General features: G+C 46.8%; 1 protein-coding gene across 3 annotated transcripts in view; it reads right to left on the bottom strand.

Annotated features, from left to right (window-relative positions):
• PDE3B (phosphodiesterase 3B) overlaps window positions 1-26949 on the bottom strand; it is a 1530363-nt gene that overhangs the window by 312004 nt on the left and 1191410 nt on the right. For all 3 annotated transcript variants that reach the window (XM_078681018.1, XM_078681020.1, XM_078681019.1), the window contains one exon: window positions 26646-26845. In XM_078681018.1, the coding sequence (XP_078537144.1) occupies window positions 26646-26845 (200 nt within the window). The remainder of the gene's footprint in view (window positions 1-26645; window positions 26846-26949) is intronic.

The following is a 26949-nucleotide window of genomic DNA, read 5'->3' as shown; positions in this document are numbered from 1 at the left end:
AGTCCAGTAGGCACCACAGCTATTCTTACCGGCATTGCAGAATTACTGCTGGGGACAATGCCTGTGCTGTAGCAGGGTCACAGCAGAAACAAAAAGGATTCTGTTGAAGATGTTGTTGGTTTTCAATTTGAAAACAGTTCTGGTGTCAACTGCTATGGTAATGTAGTGGTTAATGTTTTGTATTCTCTAGAAAATGTAAAAGAGGGGGAGGCAGTCCAAAGTTCCGTTAAAAGGGCAAAGGAAAGGATCGGTGGTTTGAACCATCACTCAAAAAGGGGAGGGGGTGCAACAATTTTTCCTACCGGGTCACACTGTGCTTTCACCGGAACTGAGGTCTGCAGGATTCTAGTAATTCAAAGTGAGGCTGGCGCCAGCATGGGAGCGCCGACGTCCCGCGGATACAGTTTCGTCACTCCACGGGCGATCATGGCAGTCATTCCCCATCGGGGGTCGGAGACTCCCGCGGCTCCTCTAGAATCTTCAAGGTCGTGGAGGACTACGGTGGTGGAGTCAACCAGTGACCGGGCCATTTCTTCATGCTGGGCCCGCTCTTGCCAGGTCGATCGCCATTTTGAGAGTTCGGCAGCTACCGGCGATCGCGGGGTCACATGAGCGGACGGGCTCCACCCTGCCGGGCGAGACGTTGCAGCATCGCCACAGTGGACGAACCCTTTTCGGGGCGCCTGGAGCGCTGAGGGTGCAGCTGGGAAGCCTTCACCTGAGGAGGCGGGAGAGGCCTGTTCGCACCGTCTCTCCCTCCCAGTGCACCCCACGGCACCCCGCTTGACATTTGTTATGGCCGGTGGCGATGAGGACGGGGGGGGGGGGGGGTCGGAGGCATGTGCAAGACATCCCCCCCAGTGTTGTCAAAGCCATTTTTGAAGAAAGAAGTGGTACCTGGCGTGTTGCCGCTGCTATTACGAAGGAGAAAAGAAAAAATGTCCCGTCCGTCTTTGGGCCGGGCTTCCGGTGGATGTCGGCCGGACGTCCCTGGCTCTGGCCCCATGAACGGGTTCCTTGGTTTATCGGCTGCAGCCGGATCCCGTCGGCCTCGGCCCCCCGACCGTTGGTGGCCGGACCGGAAGAGCATGTGGCGGGACTACCTGAAACTCTCAAGGGCCACCGCGGCCGGACTGGGAGAGAGAGGGGAGGGTCGAGGAGACATTCCCCCCCTGCAACTCTTCAGCGTTGTAAAGGCAATCCCCTGGCCGGGTCCCGCTGGCCTCGGCCTCTCCTCCGGCTACACCCTACGTTAGGATCTCCTGGCCGAGGCGTGGCAGCAGGACCCGCCTTATATGGGCTGCTCCCGGCTGGGCGTAGCCGCAACCCTGCCCCACCTTGGAAGTTTCCAGAGTGGGGGCGGATGTTCTACTGACTTGCATTTTCCCTAGTCTATCGATTTTTTTGGCGTGGCAGGCGGTGGGACAGCGAGGGGTGATTTGGTTTCTCTTACTGTTTTTCTGGTCTCTCACCACTGGCATATTTCTAACGTTTTCTTGTTTCTAGGACATTAATAGGTTTTATCATTACGTTATGTTATCGTTTCTTTGTTCGTTGTTTAATAAAAGTTCATGTTCATCAGTGGCCTACTGATTTTCGTTTTCCTATTCTTTTCTTTCCAGGTTGTTTCATGCTAAAGTTTCTGTTAACAGGATACAGTGATCACTTCGTTATTATTGCATATGTCCTTTTCACTAGGGGTGCTCTCTGGTCGGGCCAGATGACGTATCTCTAGTAAATGGTCCGGGTGAAACAGGTGCATCAATCAGTGGGGAGTAGATAGGCATGACAGATTACAACGGGGGAGAAAGGTCCGCATTACGTACCCTTTCACTATTTGCAAAGATTTTCCTACGTATATTTGCAAACAGGGAATACCTCCAAAAAGAACCAATTCCCAAACAGTCAATGTTTGGGGAAACAATCAATCAATGAGGAACGAAATAGGCACGACGTGTTAAAGGTTTGCGTTACCTACCCTTCACTATCTGCAAAGGGAGAGAGAATATTCCTATTCTTCCTCGTTTGCAGGCAGAGAAGATTCTTAAGAGAACCAACTTCGAACAATTCAATGCTCGATTCAAACAATCAACAAGGGGTACTGTGAACACAAATGAACGCCGCTTATGTACATACACATTGGTATTATCAACAGGTTGTTCCTAATGTTTCTATTTTAGGGAGGTCAAAAAGAGATCCCATTAGTGGCCTACTGATTTTGCTCGATTCCTTTTGTTTTTTTACACGATTTTTCGCTATCTGCAAAGACTAAACAGAGTATTGCGACTCTGTGCTTGTTTGTAAATAGAGAATGAACCAAAGAGAACAATAAATCAAATGGAGAGAGAAGCAGGCACGACGGATTACAACGGGGGCAAAGGCCTGCGTTAACTACCCTTCACTATCTGCAAAGAGAGAGTACTCCTAATAGAAATGAGGGGTGGGGGGCAGCATTCAAAGCAGATCAGTGTGCATAAACACGAAAATGTTTTTACTTACCACGTACTTGACATTCGACAGCTTATGATATTTGCTATTAAAAAACCATTGAAATTCACTGAAAAAACCATAGGTTATAGACCATATATAGTTAGGAATTAGCATTTACAAAACCTTGAAAATTCACTGAAAAAAACATAGGTTATAGACCATATATAGTTAGGAATTAGCATTTAAAAAACCTTATTTTACTCACACAAAACCATTGAAATTCCATATATAGTTAGTTGCACTAACTATATATCGCGCACCCGCAATCCACTGCTGATCATGTCACATATTACATCATTCATGACATGGTCAGTGACATCACTGATGACATCACTGATGACATCTCAAATGACATCACTGATGACATCACTGATGACGTCTCATTTGACATCATTCTTGTGCTAATACGATAAACCTCTTCAGACTCTAATATAACCTTAGATACACTCAGTGTATACAGACACTCACACACTGCCACTCATCCATGGAGTTACTCACACACCCAGTCAGTCATGCAAAGAAACAATCTCACCTCCATTTCTTCAACTATACAGTTATACACACCTTACTTATTGAAACATATACTAACACATATTTACTCTTATACAATCCCTGATACAAGTTCACAATGATCGATACAACCACTCACTCATTCAGTGGCTCTCATGCACAGTTATTTATATATGCCAACTCTCACATGTACTGTGTTTTACATATGTACTTACTATGACATGTAGCATTGAGATATCCATTCACTCATCAATACACTCATGCACACAGTCCATGTAGCTGTTTCCACATGCACTCTTGAACTCATACACCTAGTGAATAAACTGCTCACACATCTATGCACAGAGTCACACACCTTCCAGCCACCCCCACACAAACTCAATCTCCCATAGAAATACTTGGGCAACCAATTAATAACACATATAGCCTCTCGTATAGCTAATGATCAACACATGCAGCAGTTTACATCACAACAGACATAATGATGCACAAATTAAGACAGTTTAGTCACTAACCCATGCATTCAGTGAGACACATTTAATCACTCACTCATACAGTCAGTCACGCACCTACTAAATCCTTCATCCAGACACTTATACATCCACTCATTCTTCAATATGTAAGACATATTTTAACTTTACAGAAACATACAGTCACTGGATGTTGTCATCAGTGATGTCATCAGTGATGTCATCAGTGATGTCACTGACCATGTCATGAATGATGTAATATGTGACATGATCAGCAGTGGATTGCGGGTGCGCGATATATAGTTAGTGCAACTAACTATATATGGAATTTCAATGGTTTTGTGTGAGTAAAATAAGGTTTTTTAAATGCTAATTCCTAACTATATATGGTCTATAACCTATGGTTTTTTCAGTGAATATATATATATATATATATATATATATCAAAGGAATCCCGACCGCCGATGGCTGCGGTCATAAACGGGCACGGACCTCCTTCTCCTCGTCACCTTTACTCTTACTTAACGATCAAGTAAGAAACGCCAAGACACTATATAGTGTAGCAGTGCAGAAATTTATTTCAATATTTCCAGAGCAAGTGCTCTCCCTGACGCGTTTCATATCATATGAGTTTTAAAGATTTTTACTGCTTTGTATTGTGCAATATGGAGCCTGGTATGATGTTATTTCGGTCTTGACTTGCTTATGGCTAGTATTTTCTTTTTTTTAAAATTCGTAGTTTGACTATTTAATGTTTTCTTGATATGTTCATATAAAGAGTTTCACTGTTTTACAAGCTTGTGGCTCAAATAATAATAACAATTTCACTCACTGAATAATATCCTTCATCCCTTCCTCACTCTGTTCATTGCTCTCTTCGGCAGCATCATGCAGACCCCCTAAACTCTTCAACACCAACAAGTTTATGCACAGTACTTTGAAAAACACATGCATGCAAAGATCAGTTAGACTCCCGTAGTGAGCAGAATTACCAAACAACTCATGCTTACACTTTCCCTTGAATCCTATTGACAGGTTTCGGGTGGAGAATCCTCCCCTGCTGTTGTGACAGAAGATCCTCCTGAAGGGACAGCCTGATTGGAGACTCGATGCTCTTTTGAAGCAGCTCGAGATACCAAACTCTCCATGCCCAGTCCAGAGCCATAAGAATGACTTGGGCCCAGTCATTCTTGATCTTCCTGAGAACTCTGGGCAGAAGCGTTAAGGGCGGAACAGCAGACAAGAGGACTGAGCTCCACTTGCGATGAAAAGCATTTCCGAGCAATAGCGGCCTTGGAAAACTCCAACATGCAATACTGCTGACCTTGCGCGGAGGTAAACAGACATAAACCAAGGCTCTCCCTAATGCTAAAAGAATCCTTTTGCCACCTCCTAATGGGGGACACCACCCAAGATCCGCTAGGCTTTGACGGCTGAGTTTGTCACCCCTGGTATTCAGAGAACCTGCCATGTGATGAACCACCAGGGTTATGCCCTGCTGTTGCAGCCATGTCGAAAGACGCATAACTTCTTGATAAAGGATCCACGACCCAACCCCACCCCACTTGTTGCAGTATTACATGGCAGTATATGGTCTGCAGCTTGTAAAGACATTTTGCAAGCAGGACCGGTGGCTATCTCAGCCCTCCTATACATGGATGATGCTGTGATGGTAGCCAGGACTGCGGTGGGACTCCACAGATTACTCAAACCCTTTGTCGATTTTATGAACACCTTGGACCTGGCCACTAATTATGCCAAATCCCATAGCATGATATTAGGTCCTGGTCCTAAAAGCAAGTGGCATAGAAAACGCATCATTGGGGAAAAAGAGATCACTCATATTTAGAGGTTTTATTTGACAACAAAAGCAGCTGGGATCCTCTTAGAAAGGTATAAAAACCATCATGGCAAAATCTGTAGCGTCAGTCCTCGATTTTGCAAGCCAACTGTGTGCTAAACTTGTCAAAGCCTTGCTCAAAGTGTATCAATCCAAATGTATCTCATTGGCAAGCTAAGGGAGTGACATTTAGGGGTACAAAGAGGTTAGAGACATATATATGGTAGACAAGAACAAGTTACTTACCTTCGGTAACGCTTTTTCTGGTGGATACAGTATCTGCCTGTGGATTGCTCACCTTGTGAATATCCCCCTGCGTCAGCAACATTCGGAAATTCTTTTTGTAGCTTCGCGTCGACGTCACAGAAGCACGGCATCGCTCGCGGCTCCGCTGACGTCACTAACTCCATAATAGGCCCACGTCGGCGTGATGACATTAGTTACGCCCTTCCCTGCCCACGAGACACACGGACGGATCAACAACAGATATACACACAATGTACACAGTACCAAATAATCAAAATAACACACACAGTGTAGTCAATGCAGGAAAGTAATATCAACACATTTCTTTTGACAATAAAATATTAATATTACAGTAAATCAGATATAGAAGAGTGGACAACGGGGAGGCGGGTGGGCCAGTGGGGAATCCACAGGCAGATACTGTATCCACCAGAAAAAGTGTTACCTAAGGTAAGTAACTTGTTCTTCTGATGCTGCCAGTGGATTCCACGCCTTGTGAATGGAGTCCCACAGCAGTCCCCACTCCCGGAGGGGGGTGTCCACTCTCCTATACCAGAAAATCCTGGAGGACAGAACGCACAAAGTGGCCGTCCATCCTCACTTCAGAATCTAAGCAGTAATGCTTCGCAAAAGTGTGGAGGGAGGCCCAAGTCGCAGCTCTACAAATGTCCTCTACAGGTACACCCCTTGGCAAAGCAGATGTAGCAGACCTTGTTCTAGTAGAATGAGCTCTTAAACCTTCAGGAGGTTCCTTACCCACCAGAGAGTAGCAAATCTTGATACACAAGACAATCCATCTTGACAGCGTGCGCTTGTGCACCGCCTTGCCTCTTCTGGCTCTAACAAAAACAACAAAGAGCTGGTCATCCACTCTGAACTCTCTGGTTCTGTCCAAGTAGAAGCTCACCGCCCTCTTAGGGTCCAAGCGGTGAAGTCTCACCTCCTCCTTGGAAGGGTGAGGCGGAGGACAGAAGGCAGGAAGGGTAACGGACTGCCCTAGATGGAAGGGAGTTACCACCTTAGGCAGAAAAGCAGCCCTGGTCCTAAGTACCATTCATTCAACATGAATGGTCAAGAATGGGGGCTTTGAACTAAGAGATTGAAGCTCACTTACCCTCCTTGCCGAGGTAATTGCAACCAGGAAGACCGTTTTAAAAGATAACAGTCTCAAGGGACACTTGTGCAAAGGTTCAAAAGGTGAACCCATCAATAAAGTAAGTACAAGGTTCAAGTCCCATTGAGGCACAATAAAGGGAGTAGGAGGAAATGTATTCGTAAGTCCTTTTGGAAACCTTAAAACAATAGGAGATTTAAATAAGGACGGCTGATCCGGCAAACAGAGAAATGCCGACAATGCCGATAGATAACCTTTAACTGTAGCTACAGCAAACCCTTGCTGAGCCAAAGGAAGCGCAAACTGAAGAATGTCAGATAAACGAGCCCTCAAAAGACCGATGGACTTCTCTCCACACCAAGAAACAAATTTAGACCACATATAAAAATAGATACACTTGGCGGAGTCACGCATGGCCAGTTCAATGACATCCACCACATCATGTGGGAGAGAAAAAGAATTCAGGTTGCCCCGTTCAATCTCCAGGCATGAAGGCGTAAGGTCTGCAGGTGGGGGTGTAGAACTTGCCCCTCCATCTGAGAGAGGAGATCTGCCCTGAGAGGGAGACGGAGCGGCGGGCACGAGGGAAGGTGGAGAAGATCTGTGTACCACACCCTTCTTGGCCAATCCGGGGCGATCAATTGGACCCGGTCTTGGCAAATCTTCCTCAGAACCCGAGGGTATGGAAGGAAACGTGTAAAGGAGTCTTAAGTCCCAACTCAACTGAACCGCATCTCCCAACGCTCCCTGCATCAGATACTGGAGACTGCAGAATGACGGGCAGTGAGCGTTCTCGTGAGTGGCGAACAGGTCCACCTGAGGAGTTCCCCACGTCCGAAAGAAGTGACGAACTACCTCTGGATGAAGCCTTCACTCGTGGTCGGCTGAGAACTGCCGACTGAGACTGTCTGCACGTACGTTCAGAACTACGGCCAGATGATTTGCCATCAGACAAATCTGACCAGGGACGCAGAGCCTCTCTGCAGAGACACTGCAACCCCACTCATCCCTGCTTGTTGACCTACCACATCACGGTAGTGTTGTCCGTCAGACCGCGAAGGGAAGGGAGGAAGGCCTTGAGCGCCAGACGTATCGCCCGGCAACTCTAGAAGGTTGATGTGAAGCAACCTTTCCTCTGGAGCTCAAGGGTCAGATGAGCACCCCACCCTAGAGGGGATGCATCCGTTATCACCGTGGCCACCGATGGAGGTAGGTGGAAGGGCTTTCCTTGAGACAGATTGCCCTCCACGCTCCACCAAGACAGATCCGCTGCAGTTTCTCTGGAGATCCTGATCGACTCCCTGAGATCTCCGTTGTGTTGATACCACTGCCTGCGGAGGCGCCACTGCAGTGCCCTCATGTGCCAGCGTGCATGGTTGACCAGCAGAATGCAGGAAGCCATCAGACCGAGCAGACGAAGGACCTTCAGGACTGGAACGAACACTCCATTGTAAAATAAAGGAATCATTTCCTGTATGTCGAGAATCCTTTGAGGGGAAGGAATGCACGACATACAGTTGTGTCCAGTACAGCACCTATGAACAGGTTGCGCTGGGAGGGCACGAGGTGAGATTTGGGTACATTTATCGAAAAACCCAACCTGTACAACAACTGAGTTGTGACTTGCAGATGATGGAGCACTTTCTCTGGAGATTCCGCTTTGATCAGCCAATCGTCCAGATAAGGGAATACTGGAATCCCTGACCTTCTGAGATGTGCAGCCACCACAGCCATCACCTTGGTGAAGACTCGAGGCGCAGTACTAAGACCAAACGGAAGGACCGCAAACTGGTAGTGTTGCGAACCCAACGTGAAACAGAGATACTTCCTGTGCGACTTCAGGATATGGATGTGAAAATACAGATCCTGCAAGTCGATCCACACCATCCAGTCTTCTTCCAGTAGCGCTTTAAGAACCTGCGTAAGGGTGAGCATCTTGAACTTCTCCTGCTTCAGAAAAAGGTTCAAGAGATCCAGGATTGGTTCCAGGTTCCAGAGATCCAGGATTGGACGAAGTCTGCCATCCCTGACCCCTTTCCTGCTCCGGAACCACCTCTATCGCACCTTTTCTTAACACCAGGACTTCCTCCTGCAGGAGTAGCAGGTGGTCCTCTGAGCAAAACCCTTGACAAGGAGGGTAATTCGGAGGGAATTCCCGAAAGGGAAGTGCATACCCATTCTACACAAGATTGAGAACCCAAAGTTCCAATGTGACCGATTCCCAATCCCGTAGAAAATAGGTAAGCCGACCCCCTACAGGACCCGCATGATCCGGAATGGCGGATCTAGGGCAGCTTTACTGCTGTTAGAGGAGGTTGGGAAGAGGAAAAGGAGGAGGAGGAGGAGGAGGAGGAGGAGGAGGAGGAGGAGTAGATTTGACGTCCTCGAGGACGAGCTTTTTGTCTACCCCTATATGACTTATAGAGTGGATTTTGTTGTTGTTGCTGCTGCTGTTGAGGCTGTTTATAGGGACGAAAGGAGGACCTTCCAAAGCCCCTATACCTTTTGTTCACAGTTCCTCTGGACTGTAGTCCCAAAGACCTGGCTGTAGCCCTGCTGTCTTTAAACCTCTCCAAAGCTGCATCAGCCTTTTTTCCAAAAAAGACCTGAGCCATCAAAGGGCAGATCTAATAAAGCAGCTTGGACGTCCGCAAAGAATTCAGAAGACTTCAACCAGGCTGCTCTTCTTGTAGCAATTGAAGTCCCCATAACTCTCGCCACCGAGTCAGCGGTGTCTAGTCCACTTTGTATAACTTGACGTGCAGCAGCTTGAGTGTCAGCCGGCACCTCATCAAATTTTTCCTGTCCTCCTCTGAAATCTTAGGGTGCCAACTGTCTTACAGAGTCCATCAAGGCATGTATGTACCTCCCCAAGAGACTTGTGGCATTCATTGACTTAAGAGCCATACTCTCCGATGAAAACACTTTCTTCACAGTTTGGTCCTGCTTTTTTGACTCTTTGTCCCCAGGCACCTGAGGGAAAGCCCCCAAAGATTTCTTTGAACAGGCTGCCTGTATTACCAAGCTCTCCGGTAAAGGGGGCGATGATAAAAAGTCTGGGTCACCAGGCGCCACCCTGTATCTCCCTGCAACACCTTTAGCAACAGCAGGAGCAGTGAGAGGTCTATTCCATACTTCCAAAATAGGCTCTGTCAAAGCATCATTGAAAGGAAGCATAGGTTCCAAAACAGAAGACGGGGAATGGAGGACTTCTGTTAACAAATTAGTCTTGAACTCAGCAGGAGGCAGACTTAAATTCAAAAGTTCTGCTGCCTGTTTGATGACCACATGGTATGGTGCAACGTCCTTTGAAGGGGCACCCGAGACAGAGGATAGCTCCCTGTCTGGAGATAGTTCCAATCCGCTAGCCTCCCTCAGATCATCAAAATAATCCTCCTCCTGCAGCTCACCTTCTTCGACCTCAGCCTCTCTGTACCTCTGTTCTTCGAGAAGACGCTGAGCATCACGCCTCGACCTCTCCTTGAAGAGCGGCGTCGGCGGATCCGCGATCGACTGATGGAGCCGGAGCAGAGATTGGATCTGGAAGCACAGGTTGAAGCTCTCGAGGTCAGGCCGGCCCCGGTGATAAAGGTATCGGCGTCGAAGAGAAATGCCAAGGCGGAGTGGGCGCCGGCATAAACGGAGCTGGAGCATAAGACTGGAGACTCCCAGGTTGTATGCCAAAAGACCCATGGGACCTGCCGGTGCTCCAGAGGGGTACATAGCTCTCAAATAGACACCATACATAGAGTTTAAAAACTGTGTAGGGTCTTGACCTGGGCCTGGATAAGGTGAGTAAGGACCCACAGGTTGCCCTCGAGGAGGCACCGGATTAGTTTCCTCTTCTTCGGGTTGGTGAGCCGGAGTCGTCAAACCCTCAGGCAAGGGAGCCTCTTCTTCCTCTCGAGCAGGAGATCGAAACGGCGCCGGAGAGGGATTCGACACGGTAGCCGGTGAATGCTCCGTGTGACTCCACAGGCGAAACTTCACCTACTGGATCCACAACTGGAGAAGGGGATATCTCTTTACGACGTCTCCTACTTGGCGACTTCGGTCTCGAATCCGAATCCTTCCCAGAGTGATGTCGAGATCCGGGCTTTCTCTTCTTGTGCTTCTTTTTTGCTGATCTAGAAGCATGCCCCGACGATGACTTCGAAGGCGAAGCCGTGCGAGACCTCAACTTCGTCCTCGACCGCCTCGAACGCGACCTCGAAGACTTCTTCTCTTTTTTACCTTTCAATTTGGCAACCAGAAGCTTCGCCTCTCTTTAACGAAGGGCCTTTGAGGTCATCTTCTTGCAGGAAGAGCACCCTTGAACATCATGGTCCGAACTCAGGCACCAAATGCAATCCTCATGCGGGTGCGTGATCGACATCATCTTCCCACATTCTCCGCACGGCTTGAAACCGGTCTTCTTCGTAGACATCTCGACAGGAGAAAAAGAAGCAAGAAGACACTAATAAAAACAAACAGTAACAAAGTTACTAAACAGCTACAGAGGATCCCTCAAAAACCATTAGCGTCGACGACGCGGAAAAAAGCGAACTGATGTCATCACGCCGACATGGGCCTATTATGGAGCCGTTGACGTCAGCGGAGCCGTGCGCGATACCGTGCTTCTGTGACGTCGACCACGTCGGCGCGAAGCTACAAAACGAATTTCCGAATGTTGCTGACGCAGGAGGATATTCACAAGGAGAGGAATCCACTGGCAGATGTATCCATCAGAACAAATTTTGAAGACTACTTCTATCCAATTCCACATTCTACAGCTTCACAAATGTTTCACACTGAGCTGGGTGTGGGGTATATTTCGGACCTTTTAGCTCTACACCCCCTGCTGAGGTGGATTCTGAGCTGTACATACCCAGAACGAGAACTAAATTGGTCAATTATCATGGACTGTTTGTCTTTGGATAGAGTTAATTCTATCCAATGGCTAAATTCCATTTAATACACCATGGTTAAGTCAGAAAGGCCAGAGTTATTTAGATTGCAGAGGTGGTAAAAAAGGAGGATCTAGGCTGGATCAAAAAACATTTTCTCTTTGTGGTTTAAGCCGAGAGAAGCAAGAGAGCTCAGCAAACCTTCAGTTTGCAACCACATTTTATTAAAGATGTGTCCCTCAACAGAATCCTACTTATTTTTGGTCATTAAGCCCTATCATTGCTTTTTGCTAACAAGATTCAGGTTACGTCTAAAGGACAATGCAATAGTCTAATCTGGATATAGCCAGAGCCTGGACAACAGTTTATTGGGTGGAATCAGGGAGAACATGGAGAATTTTATTCAGGGATTTCAGCATCCTGAAACACTTTCCCGCAAGGGCAATGATCTGGGAATCAAAAGAAAAATTCTAACCAAACCAGATGCCAGGTTCTTGACCTTGGGGATGGTGGAGGACCGACAGTCGGGCCACCAAGCATTGGACCAGATACTGAGGAGCTTCCCCAGAACCAGGACCTCTGTCTTCCTGGCATTCAGCTTCGCACAGTTAAGGTCCATCCAAGCACCAACCTCTGAATAACAGACAGTGAGAAGAGGCCATGAGCGCGCTGTTTTGAGATTATGGTGATGATGAGTTGCGTATAATGAACACATGAAATGTTGGTGAAACCATAATGCTCCATGATCTCCGCCTAAGGGTTGACAGACATGAATAAAAAAGGGTTGGGCTCAATGAAGAGCCCTGTGGCACTCCTTGCTGAAAAGAGGGAACCATCAAGTGAAATGTCTTTTGTGAGACCCGAAAGGTGCACCCATGCAGAAATGAGGTCAGCCAAAGCAGTGCTTTGCCACCGATACCACTGTTTCAAAGCAGCCTGACCAAAATATTATGGGATATGGTATCAAATGGGGCACTCAGGTCTAGCATACAAATAGCCACAATGTCGCACTCATCTATAATCCGCCTCATGGACTCGAAGTATATAGATGACAATGAGCTGTATCTAAGTATTTGGCTTGATTATTCCTTCACTGGGCATCTTTCTGTTATCAACTAGTCACTTCTACTTATTTTCATCCTCATAACATGTGGTCCCTAAGAAATCTGAGTTTGCTTTCTGCTTCAAGCTTTTGATGTTTCTCTGATCAACGGGTTACCCAAATCGTGTTTGCACACTTGAGGACTATGCTTCATGCAACTATCAGACTGGTTGTAAGGACTCCAACACTAACCTGCATCATTTCTGAATTGGAAAGCTATTTTACTCCATTAAACAGCATACACATTTGAGGATTGCTTCTATTGTTCATAAGGGTGTTCATGCCAGTTCCACCATCTAATTTAAATGCCTCAATGAAAGAAAACGTCTAGTAGCATTAAAATTAAAAAATTTCGAGGAGGAGCTTAGCTCGCACCCAAGATGGTCGCGTGAGCTCAGAGCTCCCGGACCTGTGCCACCTCCACCGATTATCCTGCATCTTATCCTGATTTAGACGACGGGCTTTTGTGGTCGTGACCTTGCTGATCATTTATCCGTTTTCGAACTGCGAATTGGCCCACGGAAGCCGACGATAAGGACTTTTGAACATTTCTGGCCTGCTCCAGGGTACTGCCCCGGGCTTGCTCTCTCTGCCAGCCCAGTGGTAATCGAACAACAACGGCCCTGGCGAGGCTCCCATGCCCGGTCTTCTACTTTCAGTTTCGATTCCTGTGGTCTGGCCTCACTGACTTTGCCTTGGTCGCCCTGGTTACTTGTTTCTTTCAATGTCGCGTCATCGCTTGGTGATCTAGACTTTCGCCGCACTTTGATCAGTGGCCGGCCCTCCACTTATTTTCAGAATTGATCCGGGCGCATCGAGTGTAGCCATTTTTACTAGGTCTCAAAATACCCTCCGGGGCGCACGACCTAAAATGGCCACTAAGCCCGAGGCGGAGAGACGCAAGACCAGACCGGCAACTCGGGGAGGTCCTGTGCAGTCCAACGTTATGGATCGCTATACCCTCACTAAGGGATCTCCAAGCGGCATGACTAAGCCTCCGGCCACCTTTGGGGATGACTCCCTGTTGGGTGAAGAACCGTCATTGAAAGACGTCATGGGCGCCATTGCTGGGATGAAGGCCGTGTTGGGACAACAGTACGAGGCCCTGACCCACAAGCTTGACACGGTTGCTATAGATGTTACTCTGATCAGGGCAGACCTCGCAAAGACTAACGAGAAGGTCAAATCCCTTGACTTGAAGACATCCAGTCTTGTCGCCGACGTCTCTGAATTACAGACGGAGGTCGGTAATTTGAGATCCGCCCGTGACTACCTCTCCCGACGCTTGGACGATTTTGAAGGCCGCGCACAGCGGAACAACGTCCGGTTGGTTGGTGTCCCGGAGACGACGGACTCGTTGGCGGTGGACCTACTGGTGGAGGACCTTGTCTTGAATCACCTAGCGCCCAAGGGCCTAAGCAAGTTTTTTGCAGTGGAACGGGCCCACCGAATCCCAAGTGGCCCTCCCAAGTTGGGAGCTTCTCCGCGCCCCATCATTGCGCGGATCTTTAACTTTCGGGACAGAGATGCGATCCTGCAGGCATCCCGCACATCGGGCCCTACGAAATATGAAAACGCCGCGGTCAGCTTCTACCCGGACTTCACCCAACAGGTTCAGAAGCAGCGACTGGGATTTCAAGGAGTGAAGAAGAGACGGAGAGAGAGAGCCATGAAATATGCCATGCTTTTCCCGGCTCGTCTGCGTGTGGTTCACAATGACAGAACATTTTTCTTTGACCATCCTGGAGCTGCTAGTGACTGGTTGGACTCGTTGCCCCCTGGACAGGAACAATTTGATCATTCGGAACACTCCGGTGGAGCAGAGGGCGGCCTGATGGAGCAGGAATAGGGAGTGAATCGGCTCCGGGACCAACGTATTGACTTTCGGCAGTGGTTTGATGCTATGCTACGATTGTCCGCTATTGTGTTGTCTTACTGGGGTGTGGGAGGGGGTCGGTGTGTCTTCCTCCTCTGGGGTTCTTTTCGTAGATTAGTTGTATGTTAGGGCGACAGGCACACTGCAAGTTGGGGTGGCTTTCGAGTCTTACGCAGGGGTGCGGGGTGGGGGGTATGATGTTGTTCGGGGGGGTTGGGGGGTTTAACTTTAAGTTTTTTTGTTTTATTCAAGGCATAGTACTGATGATCTTCTATGTTGCAGTGTCGCGGCTGGTGTGGGGGGAGACCTGGGGTGGATTTTGGGATGGGGGATAGGGGACTACGCATTCTGTGTTGGAACGTAAATGGGTTGGGAGACAGGATTAAACGGGGGGTGGTATTGCAGTTGCTAAAACGCTTGTCTCCAGATGTGGTTCTGCTTCAAGAAACGCACTTGCTTGGTAATACGTGCCACGCCATGAATAGGCGTGGATACCGTCTCATAGCCCACTCGGGTTTCACTTCCGGCTCCAGAGGGGTGGGCATTCTGGTTCGGACCTCCCTCCCTCTTGCTGTTGATGACGTTATGCTTGATGATAGGGGACGCTATGCCGCTATTGTAGGGCGTTGGGAAGGGAGGGTGATTACTTTGCTCTCGGTTTACATACCCCCAGGCCTCCAAACTACGACCTATGCTGATCTGGGGAAAGTTATCCTGGGAGTACCCGAGGGTGTGCTTGTAGTAGGGGGAGATTTCAATTCAGTAGTGTCCGGCATGTATGATCATCACCCTCCCCGAGTCCTCGTTAAATCTCAATCCTGGCTGGGGGACTTCTTGGAGGCACTGGGGCTAACTGATTGCTGGCGTTTACATCATCCTGGGCAACGGCAGTACACTTTTCACTCCGGGCCCATGGCAGCCTTTCAAGATTGGATGATGTTTTGATGCCCTCCTCCCAGGCTTCCCTCATAGGGGAGGTGAAACATCTTGCCAGGGGTATTTCGGATCACTCCCCGCTGTGGTTAGTTGTGAACGCTCGTCTGGGGTCAGGAGGTCGGGTTGCCCCGATTAACCCATGGTACCTCCGTGATCCTAAGATTAGAGTGGAATTATTTAAAGCGATCGATTGTTACTTTGCCGAAAATGTGGGTTCAGTGTCTTCTTCTGTCTCCTTGTGGGAGGCGTATAAAACTGTCATTCGGGGACAAGCCCTCTCATCGATTAGCAATGTTAAGAGATGTAAGCGGGAGGAGGTTGTCCGTCTTGAAACTGAACTTTCCATCCTTGAGGGAGAGTTGGATCCTGGAGCCTCCCCTGAGAAGCTGCACTTGTTAGACCTAAAACAGCACGAATATAGAGCACTTGTGACTGACGCTGCGAAAGAGATGAGTCGTGAACAGCAGGGGCGTCTGTATGATGTGGGGGGTAAAGCTGGGAAATTGCTTGCTTGGTTGGATAGAAGAGAATGCGCGAGTCGAGTTATCCCTGTCATAGTTGGTGTGAATGGTGAAAATATCACTGACCCTGCTGGGATTGTTGCCCGGTTCGCCGATCATTTTTGAGTAGTGTACTCCCCTGTGTCCGATAGACCAGAGCAGGACTCGCGTTTGCTTCTACGTGATATCTCACTACCATGCTTGTCTGGCCCGGAACGGGACCTGCTGGAAGCTCCGCTCTCGGTTGATGAAATTGCGACCGCTATCCGATCGATCCGCTCCGGGAAGGCCTCGGGCCCTAATGGACTCCCCATTGAGCTTTACAAGCTCCGTCCGGACGTACTGGCGCCGTATTTGCGATCGATGTTTTTGGAATCCCTTGAGAGAGGGTCTCTTCCTCCTGATCAACGGTTAGCCTCCATAGTGGTTATCCATAAGGAGGGAAAGCCGCGTGACCGCTGCGAATCCTTCAGACCTATTTCCCTTATCAATGTTGAACCTAAGATCTTGGCCAAAGTTCTTGCTACTCGTTTAGTTTCTGTTATAGGAGATCTTGTTCACCCGGACCAATCCGGCTTTATACCACATCGCAATACGGCACTTAATCTTCGGCGCCTCCATGGAGTCCTGGCGCGAGCCGGGACTCTGCGGGAGTCGGCCATCTTGGCGTCTCTAGACGCCACTATGGCGTTTGATATGCTGGAGTGGCCTTATCTTTGGGCGGTCCTTTCTAAATTTGGTTTTGGGCCCGCCTTTATCCGTTGGGTGCAACTGCTTTATACTGATCCTTTGGCCCATGTAGTGGCGAATGGGCGTGTTTCGGCCTCCTTTGCGCTTGGTAGGGGTACACGCCAGGGCTGTCCTCTGTCCCCACTTCTGTTTGCTCTTGCTTTAGAGCCATTGGCGGCTTGGTTGCGATGGGAGCCATCCTTGAAGGGTATCAGATGGTCACCGGGATTTGAAGACCGTATATCTCTATACGCAGATGATATACTCTTATACCTTACGTCGCCTCGAACGTCGTTGATCGTCCTTTTCGACGTTTTGACTTCTTTCAATAAAAATTCCGGTCTAGTCATCAATTGGTCGAAATCTTGCATTTATGTTCTTTCCGGCGAAGCTCCCCTCCTACCACGTGGATGTCCGATTTCGGTGGTACTCGAGGGATTCAAATATCTGGGAATCTTTGTTACCCTGGACACCACGCTCCGTTACGAGCGCAATTTGCTGCCCCCTCTCTGACGTCTTCGAGCGGATATAGAAACGTGGAACAGACTTCCTCTCTCTCCCCTGGGACGAGCGGCGTTGTTTAAGATGATGTCGCTCCCCCGATTTCTTTATGCGCTGCAAAACACGCTTGACGTAGTACCAGCCGGTTATTTCCGGGAGATCGAAAGTCTACAGCGACAGTTGATATGGGGGGGGCCGTTCTCGTATAGCTCTTTCGAAACTCACGCTCCCTTGGTACGATGGTGGCATCGCACTCCCTGACATCCGACGCTATTATTGGGCCTCTCAACTAGGGGCCATCAACCACGGCGCTTATGCTCATTCACTAAACCCGGCTTTTGCGATGGATAAATGGTTGCTGCCCGGCGGCGATTACAACAGGGCTTTATACGCGAAGTCAGCCGGTAGATCTCTGACGGGTCCCACTAAAACGGCGGTACAGGTGTGGTATCGAGCTACGGCGGCCACGGGATGGGCTGACAGGCTGACCCGGGCTACTCCACTCTATGCCTCGGATAAACTTGGCTCCCTTTGGCAATCGAAGGGATTCGATCGGTGGGACATGATTGGGATCAGCAGGGTTGATGATGTGTGGATCAAGGATAGAATCAAAACGTTTGAGGAATTGAAAGTGGAGTATGGATTGAATGATAAGGAATCTTTTCGATATGCGCAAATCCGGCACGCAATCTTGTCTGTTTTTCCCCGAGGCTCGGACGTGCCGGAAGCATCCCCGCTTGAAGATCGGATACTAGATGGGCATATCCCCGATAGCACTATTTCGCTCATTTATAAAAAACTGATTAATACCAGGATTGATTTATTGGAAGACCTCCGAGGGTTGTGGACCAGTGATGGTCTGGAGCTTGATGATGAAGATTGGCAAGCCGCGATCTCTTCCCCGAAAGAGGTGGCTATTCCGGCACGCCTTCGGTTTGTCCAACTCAAAATTCTGCATAGGGTGTATGTGACTGGTCCGCGTCTGGTGCGAATGGGGTTCTCGGCGGATGGATTGTGCAGGCGTGGATGCGGCATGGTGGCTACGTTTCTTCATATGCTTTGGGAATGTCCTGCTGTGCTGAACTATTGGAATCGAGTACATGCGGTAATGAGCGAGGTTACGGGTGTGCGACTGATGCCTGAAGCGCGAAGGTGCTTGTTGAACGTCTGGGAGCCGAATGATTACAATCTGGCGCAGCTTCGATGGGCAACCTTAGGTTACACGATTGCCAAGCGTGACATTGCCCGACTATGGGGCGCCCAGAGGCCTCCGACAGTCCTGGGGTGGAAACAAAACATGGATTGGTGCATGTTTCGAGAAAAAACGGTTTATGTTTCCCGTGGCAAACCTGGCAAATGGGGGAAGATCTGGACTCAGTGGAACACATATCGTGGCGATATCTGTGCTCCCCCAATATCGGAATGTGATATTGATTTGTCTTCCTCCCAACCTGATGTTTCCTCCGCAGGAATATAACTGTTTTGTATACTTCTGGTCTCCTTTCCCCCCCCCCCTCCCCCCGATTTATTGTTTGTGATGATATCTGATTTGCGTCTGTAACCCCCCCCCCCCACGGACTAATTGGTGACACATTTCTATTGTCATGCCTGGCTATGTTTTGGTTTGTTTTCATGTTTCTATTTTCAATAAAAAGTTTCAACAAAAATTTAAAAAAAAAAATTCGGCTCTTCTCGTGGAAAGAATGCAATAAGACCTTGGGAAGGACATACGTTTCGAGGCACGAGGAGGGAGGCAAGATGGCGATCTGACACGGATCGCAGTGCTCACGCATCAGGCTCCTGACCAGTCATGCTGAAAGAGCTCTGATCTCGCTATCATGACGACTGGAAGCTGGCAGACAATTGAGTGACCAAGTTGACCACGCTAATCACTGCCTGAAAACACTTTTCTCTATGGAGACTATCGGGGACCAGGGGGACTGAACTTTGGACGATGGAAGTATGTGAATTGGCGCAGGTTAACTGATACCCCTGAGCACACCCGAATGGATCTGAATCCCACCTCGCGCCATACAATTTGGGCTTGCTACTCCTACATTGGTTGGGTAGTCAAAGCATATCTTACGAAGCTCATCAACACTAATAAGTAAGCCAGACTGATGTACTCACCACACAGGGGCCACGGAGATCCGTGAGGAAGGGACGCAAGCTCCAGCAGAGATGGCTCTGAAGATTGCTGCTCCATCCACCCTATCGGCAGCAGCCCGTGCGAGGGCCGCAAGACAGGCTCAGCGGGAGGCAGCAGAGCGACGTGGGGCTGAGAGATTGACTCCCGCACAGGAGAAGGCGGGGAAGCCAGATACACCCGCGCAGCTTAACAGAATTGAGGCAGCAGCAGCACCCGACTCCTCCAGATCGGGGACCGTGACCCGGAAGACAGATACACGGAAAGACACCGCAGGGCCGACCGTTGTAGAACTAATGCGGAGAGGCTCCAATACGCTTTCGGGCCAGGGGAGGCAGCGGCAGGTTTCTCAAGCACAAGCAGCCCCGCACTGAGCCTCCCAAGCAGCCCAGCCCTCCAAACGACGATAAGAGGAGACAAAACCACTGAAACCACTGAAGCTGGAGAAACTGATAACGCTGCTGCCGCGACTGACAGTTTGATTTCACCACAGGTACCAGAAACCCTCGAGGTGAGCACAACTGCAATACTTGGTACAAATAGCAATATTGTGGCGATCTATGACAATGCAATGCCTCTTACAATGGATAGAGGATCTGGTTTAGGTACAATTACTGATGCAGGCGCAGACATAAGGTGTGGTTCAGCCAGAGACCAAGCATTGCTGCAGGTTGGTCTTAGTATAATTAAGCAAGACATTTCTAAACAATCTGTGATTATAACCACTAACCTCAGCCAAGATTTAAATAAAACCAAGATTTGAATAATGCCAATGGCTGCGCATCAACTAACACTCCTGGTAACCCCGACAAAGTCAATACTGTACATAATGACCCAGAAAAAGAAGCTAGCGATTTCTTTTCCTTTTCTGACGAGGCGGAATTGGAAGATGAATGGCGTGAAACGTCAGCTTCATACTTAACTGATGAGTCCGTGAGTCTGATAGTTTGACGGATGCGGGAGCGGAGCACCCTACGGTGAAACAAAAGGAAAAAAACTGCCAGCAAGCGGGGGAAAAAGCCTCATGGGTCAGGTCTAGACTGGGACCATACCCACACCAAACAGCTAACCCCAGTAAATCAAACATCTTCAACCGTGCCAGCACCTGCATCATTAGACGTGGTCTTACAGGCGATAGCCGCACCTTGCGAAGAGACCTCGCAGGATGGGCGTAGGGCACAAGCGGCCCTCTGCAAAGTACAAGGTGTAGTGCGGAAGCTGGTCAAAACGTGTAGCTCTTTCGGAGATCGATTGACTGAGGTTGAGGCCCGGACCCTTGCTAACGAGGCCGAAGTTGTCGCCATCCAAGAGCGGGTTGAGTCAAATGAAGCGCAGATAGGGGATATCAGATGGAAATTGGAGGATTTTGAAAACCGCCAGCGCAGAAACAACTTGCGCATTTTGGGGGTTCCCGAGAAATCCGAGGGGGAGGACACCCGTCCCTTCGTGATAAACCTTTTCCGCGACTCCCTGCCTGAGCTTTCCAATTGGAACTGGGACATTGAAATACAGCGTGCCCATCGCATGCCACTCACCCTAAAAAAAAAACGCTAAACCCGGAGCATATCCGAGGGCTATCCTAATCTATTTTGGCAACTTTTTGCTTAGACAGGCTGTATTCGAGAAGGCAAGGCCCAAAGCTATGCGTACCTCCAAAGATATCACATACTTTTCACGTCCCGATTTTTGTCATACCACCGTTAAGAGAAGGTGGAGACTGCGCCAACTTATAAAACCTTTTCAAGACAAAAAAGCAACGGTTTATCTCAATAACCCAGCACGTCTCAAGGTTATATATGGGGGGCAGACTAAGTTTTTCATCTCCGAGATTGCTGCACAGGAATACCTTAATAGTCTAAAATTATTTTACAAACGGGGGAGTGGGGAGAATGATCGCTCAAACCACTATTGTATAAAAAAGCAGGAGTATTTGATGAAGTGATTTAACTTTAGCCTGATCCCTTGTGTTTGCCGAACAATATGGACACTCTCCACTAGTAATATTGTTGATGATGTGTGGGATTGGTGGGTTTCCTAAAGACTAGCACTCTGAGGTGTGGGTCACATACACAGAAATAACCAGGCTGGCATTCTGAATGATAGCACCTGGTATTAAGTGTCATAATGTTTGATATTTATTCTACAAATGAGCTCTTTTTTTTTCTATTTTCCTGTATTTTTTGTTTGTACACTTTAGCATATTGGTTGGGACCTGATAGCGTGTTGCAACCTCATCACATCTAGGCAGGGGGAGGCTGGGTGGGAAGGGGAACAAAATACTAAAAATACAAACAACTCCATACCAAAGAATCCAAAACGAATTGAGAATAAAAAAATATATGCTTTGTAATGCAAATACAACTATCAATGTAAGCAAGGGATCAGACTACTTAGCTTCATGGGGAGAATAATTATTTGCAGCTGGAATGTAGCAGGGCTACACGACAGAGATAAGCGGGGGCGGCTATTCGAGATAATTAAGCGGAATTCTTTAGACATTATATGTCTTCAAGAAACGCACTTACCGTGGGAAAAGCGAAATCTACTTAAAATTCAGGGGTACAACGTTCTGGCAACTACAACCCAAACGACAAATACTCGGGTGGGTAGCCATATTAGGCAAGAATCACTTAGGAAAACCTCTTTGACAAGCCCTAGATCAACATGGTAGATGGGTAATTGTAGAACTCGCTCTTGGGCTAACCCTTTTTTCAGTTTACGGCTCGAACCTAGATGATCCCTCGGTGTTTGAGAGCCTAGAATTGGAGCTGGCGGGCTGGCCCGGCCCACTGATTTTTGTTGGAGATTTTAATATTGCACTTGGCTCTTCCTGTAACGACCTAGCCAAACATACATATTCCGGTCGAAAACCTAGACTATTCAAAGCAATCTGCTCACTCATAACCAGCTACAATCTGGTTGATATTTGGTCCCTTAAACATCAAGGGGATCCAGGCTACACATTCTACTCACACCCCCACAGCAAATATACCAGAATCGAATATATATTTCCTACTAGAGACATCTCGGCTCAAACAACAATTATCAAATATTCTAAGTTAATTTCTGATCACAACGCCCTAACTCTCACTATTAATTTAACCCACATTGCCAGGAAACCCTCTGCCTGGACATTCGATAGGAAACTATTGGTCAATAGTGATTATATTAACTTTATCAGAAACTGGGCTCAGGGCTACTTTGATATTAATCGCTACAGCGCCCCCAGAAACATTGTATGGGATTGCTTTAGAGCGGCGCTTAGAGGGGAAGCCCTTAGTTATGTAGCCAGACTCAAGAAGCAGCAGACCTCTGTGTATACTAAGAAAATAGGTGAACTAACTAGACTAGAAGCGGCTCACACAACAGCAATTGCACAAAAGACAGATGGGTCGGACTTGCTTCGCCAGATCTTAATCCTTAAAACCGACCTAAATAAGGGGTTAACTCAGAAATTTGCCTAAACATTTAGAACACATCAGAGAAACATTTACGAGAATGGGGAAAAGGTCGGGAAACAATTAACTCTACGAACTAGACAAAAGGCTTCTTACAATGCAATCACATCTATAAAGGTAAATGGCCAAGAATACACTCAAATAGAAGATATAGTGGAGGTATTTCAATGCTATTATCAGAACCTATATCAGAATGATATCGCCCCAAACGGGGAGGATATAAAGAAATTTATCAGGGATTTTACAACCGGCTCAGACAGTAGCCTAGACAATACCACTAAAAACGATCTGGAGAAAGAGATATCATTAGCGGAAATTGAACTTGCACTTGCGGAGCTGGCCTCTGGGAAAGCGGCAGGTCCCGACAAGATACCGTTGGAGCTATATCAAATTCTAGGTAAAAATATACTACCGCTGCTATTAGATCTATTTCTTGGGATACAGTGGAGTGGAAATACACCCGCATCCTGGAAAGATACTAGTATTATTATTTTTGCTAAAAAGGAAAAACCCACCGACTCCCCATCATCTTACCATCCAATCTCACTGATTAATTCTGATTCAAAACTTTACGCGAAAATGTTGGCAAATTTGCTAAGGGGGTCATTGCCCCCGTGGCAACACGGTTTTATTCCAGGGAAAGGTACCTCCGATCATATCCGCATAGCCATCTCATTATTTGATAATATGTCAGCACGGGCGGCCAGATGTCAATAATTCTTCTCGACGCCGAGAAGGCATTTGACAGAGTGTCATGGGAATTCATGTGGGCTATTCTAGAACACTATAATTTTGGGCATAGCTTCATTAAATCAGTCAAAGCCATGTACGTTGACCCGAAGGCTAAGCTCCAAATTATGAGGTGTGAATCGGGCAGTTTTAACATCTCAAGAGGAACGAGGCAGGGCTGCCCGTGCTCCCCGATCTTATTTGCCCTCTACATCAATCCTCTGATACTAAATATCCTAGGTAACACCAAAACCAAACCAGTGGTGACAGGATTATTCGAAACTAAAATTTTAGCTTACGCTGACGACGTGGCAATTTTAACACCAGACCCCGATGTAGCTATAATGGAGATTGAGGCAATCGCGAGCCAGTTTGGGTCCCATTCAGATTACTCTCTTGATAAAAGCAAAACTGTCATACTATGCCCAAAAAATTTACACTGTATTGATACCAGAAGAACAGAAAAAGCGACATATTTAGGGGTTTGCATATCCGCTGAGATTCAAAACATTACTAAAATCAACTATGAACCTCTTATTGGCTCAATTAAACAAGACCTAACAAGAGTAAATAGCCTTCATCTATCTATTTTATGGAGGGGGAATTATATTAAAATGACTATCTTTCCTAAAATACTATATCTATTCCGCGCAATCCCTTTATTAGTCTAAGACAACTTTATTAAAGCCCTTGACTCCCAGATCTCCAAATTTGTGTGGCAACACGGTAAGATTAAATACTTATCCCTGCCATTTGATAGAGGGGGGCTCGCAATTCGCAAGCTATTTCTGTATGTTTCGGCAGCCTTTTTGCAACAATTCACCCCAATGGTCAACCCCATACTTAATGGCGAGGAGTCGGGCATACCGTCAGTATACGAATTAGCCCTTGGCTATAAAGGCAGAGGACTACTTTTAAGACAACTTGAGCGTAGCTATTTTAAAAAAGTTAAATTTAAAATTGTCTCTGGTGCATGGAAAATCTGGTCCAAAATTACAAAACATATGCAAATCCCTAAATTAAGCCGCTATACCCCCACTCTGGCACTCATGTTTGCTTCTACAAAATGTAAACGATATGATTTCAGCTAGCTGGGAAAGACGGGTAATCATCTCCCTTTATGACTTCCTAGGTACAGACATGAAGTCTAGTTTTACCCCAGTTCAAAACCAATTTAATATACCTGTGACGGACTACTTAAATTCTATCAAGTAAGAACTATTTTAAATTCCAAGCTGTCCACTATAAGCTGGAACAGAATACCTTTCATTGAAGATATCATCAGGCCATCTACCAGAATTGGTTCAATCTATATCTCCCTTCATGAAAAATCACCAGATGACATAGAACCCACTGAACTGTCATGGACAAATAGACTGGATAATCCAGACATAGACATTGATAAGGTTTTGGCATTGATGTCACAATTGTTGCTCCCTACTAATCTAAAAGCACAACTCTACAAAACAATATATAATCTCTACTATACCCCAGCAAAATTATACTCATGGGGGAAAAGAAGCAATGACCATTGCCCTAGGTGTAATTGTGGACCTGCCACGATACTGCATATGTTTTATGAATGTGACAAGTTGACACTGTTTAAGAAAATGATATGGGAATTTTGGGAGGAGGTTTTTGGGCGAGTACTGCCGGAGTCTCCCACTATCTGTATGCTTGGGTATGATTGTACGCTAAATCTGTACGCTAAATCTGAACCCTAATGAGGAAGCTATTCTTTTCATTGGAGCCGCTGTATACCGAATTATACTTGCCACACGATGGAAAGATGGAGATCCTCCAAGCTTCGAAATGTGGCTAAGTCGCTTCCTGGGCGTATACAATCATGAGACAGCAATCTATGCCACCAGGGGTCTGAAGTCTAAAAGACGAGGGGAAAAAATCTGGTCCCCTATCATAGCCTGGAGTGCCGCAGCTAGGTCAAACTGAATGTTTAATTTCTTGTTAATATGCTTCACTTATGACAATATATGATCCCTATACTTTCTCCTTTTGTTATGTCTTTTACATTTTGATACATTTATTCTTCCTTTTTGCCTTTCTCTTAGGCTTAAGGCATCAAGGTACTATCTTGTTTTTGCATTCATTTTTACGTTATCTATTTTTGTATGTGTAAAGTATATCTTCTGGTGTATTGGAGTTGTTCAAAATTAAAAACATTTTAAAAAGAATTTAAAAATGTCTAAAAAGTCACAACTTGCATGTGCTGTTCCTGGAATTGCCATCCCAGTATATAATCCTACTGGTCTGAGGGCATTTCCAAATTCTTTTTATTTTGGAAACTTCCAAAGGCATAATTTATCATGTTCCTTTATTTTGGATCTGGCATAACCTAATGATTTACCATTCCTCCGTTACCATCCCTTACCTTTATTGAAGGACACCATGTTGTGAATTGTAATCTATGTCTTTTTACTCTGTTCTTTGCACATGTCAATGGAGTTTGTAAAGTATTCTGATGTTTTTGTTTCTAGTTTGTGCTAAAAACAAAAAAGAAACCTATGGCTGTAGAGAACAGGTCCTCCGGGTTAATGCTATTGTGCTTACCCAAATGAAAACTGGTGCAGCTCTGACAAGCTCTGTATTTTTCAAGAATGGGAATCGGAAAGTAATTTCCAAGCTTCTTGTGGAGAGGGAAAAAAACTGGATTAGAACCTTTAACCTAACCTTCAAAAATCCAGTAGGTCAGCTGTGTGTGAATCCCTTGATAAAATGCTGGCCATCACAACTTTTTAAATGAAACAATGAAAAAGGTGTTGGCGTCAACCTTTCAGCAACTATCTTAATTATCCAGGTGCTACTGCAGATATCATAATTAAGATACCCTAGTTTTGAATGGTGAGAGGTATGGCACTATTACATCTCAGGAAGTAGTTTATACAAAGGATTCTGAATATGATATCAATTCCCAAGACAAAACTCTTTGGTTAAGTACGCGAAGGAACTCACAAGGCACAATAAAATAGTTTAGATCTCCATGCAGAGTATTAATGATATGCATATTTCAATGTTCCACTGCATTATAAAAGAAAAACTTAAAAGGTATATGCACAATTAGAGTTTTTGAATTAACTGAAAATATGTAACTTACTTGAGGTGCATTTGTAGCCACTAGAAATGCATTTGTGCGTCCTGGATGGTCATAGTCGTGCATTGCAGCAGCTATAAATAAAGCCATTAATTCCAAAGCAGGTACATTGGATGACAAGCATCCATAGCTGTCATCAGCAATGGAACAACTTTTAGACGAAATGTAGGCTACTCGACCTGGTCCAATTCCGCTGTCTGAATCTAGGATGAAAAGAGTAATCCACTAAATTTATAACACCATGAAGCAATCTCTTAATGATCAGTAAAATTCACAGACATTTTACAGACAGTCCGCTACATCTATA

This window comes from Lissotriton helveticus, chromosome 3_1 (genome assembly GCF_964261635.1).
Source record: "Lissotriton helveticus chromosome 3_1, aLisHel1.1, whole genome shotgun sequence".
In the NCBI taxonomy this organism is placed as follows: domain Eukaryota; kingdom Metazoa; phylum Chordata; class Amphibia; order Caudata; family Salamandridae; genus Lissotriton; species Lissotriton helveticus.
This window is presented reverse-complemented; position numbering and strand designations above follow the sequence as displayed.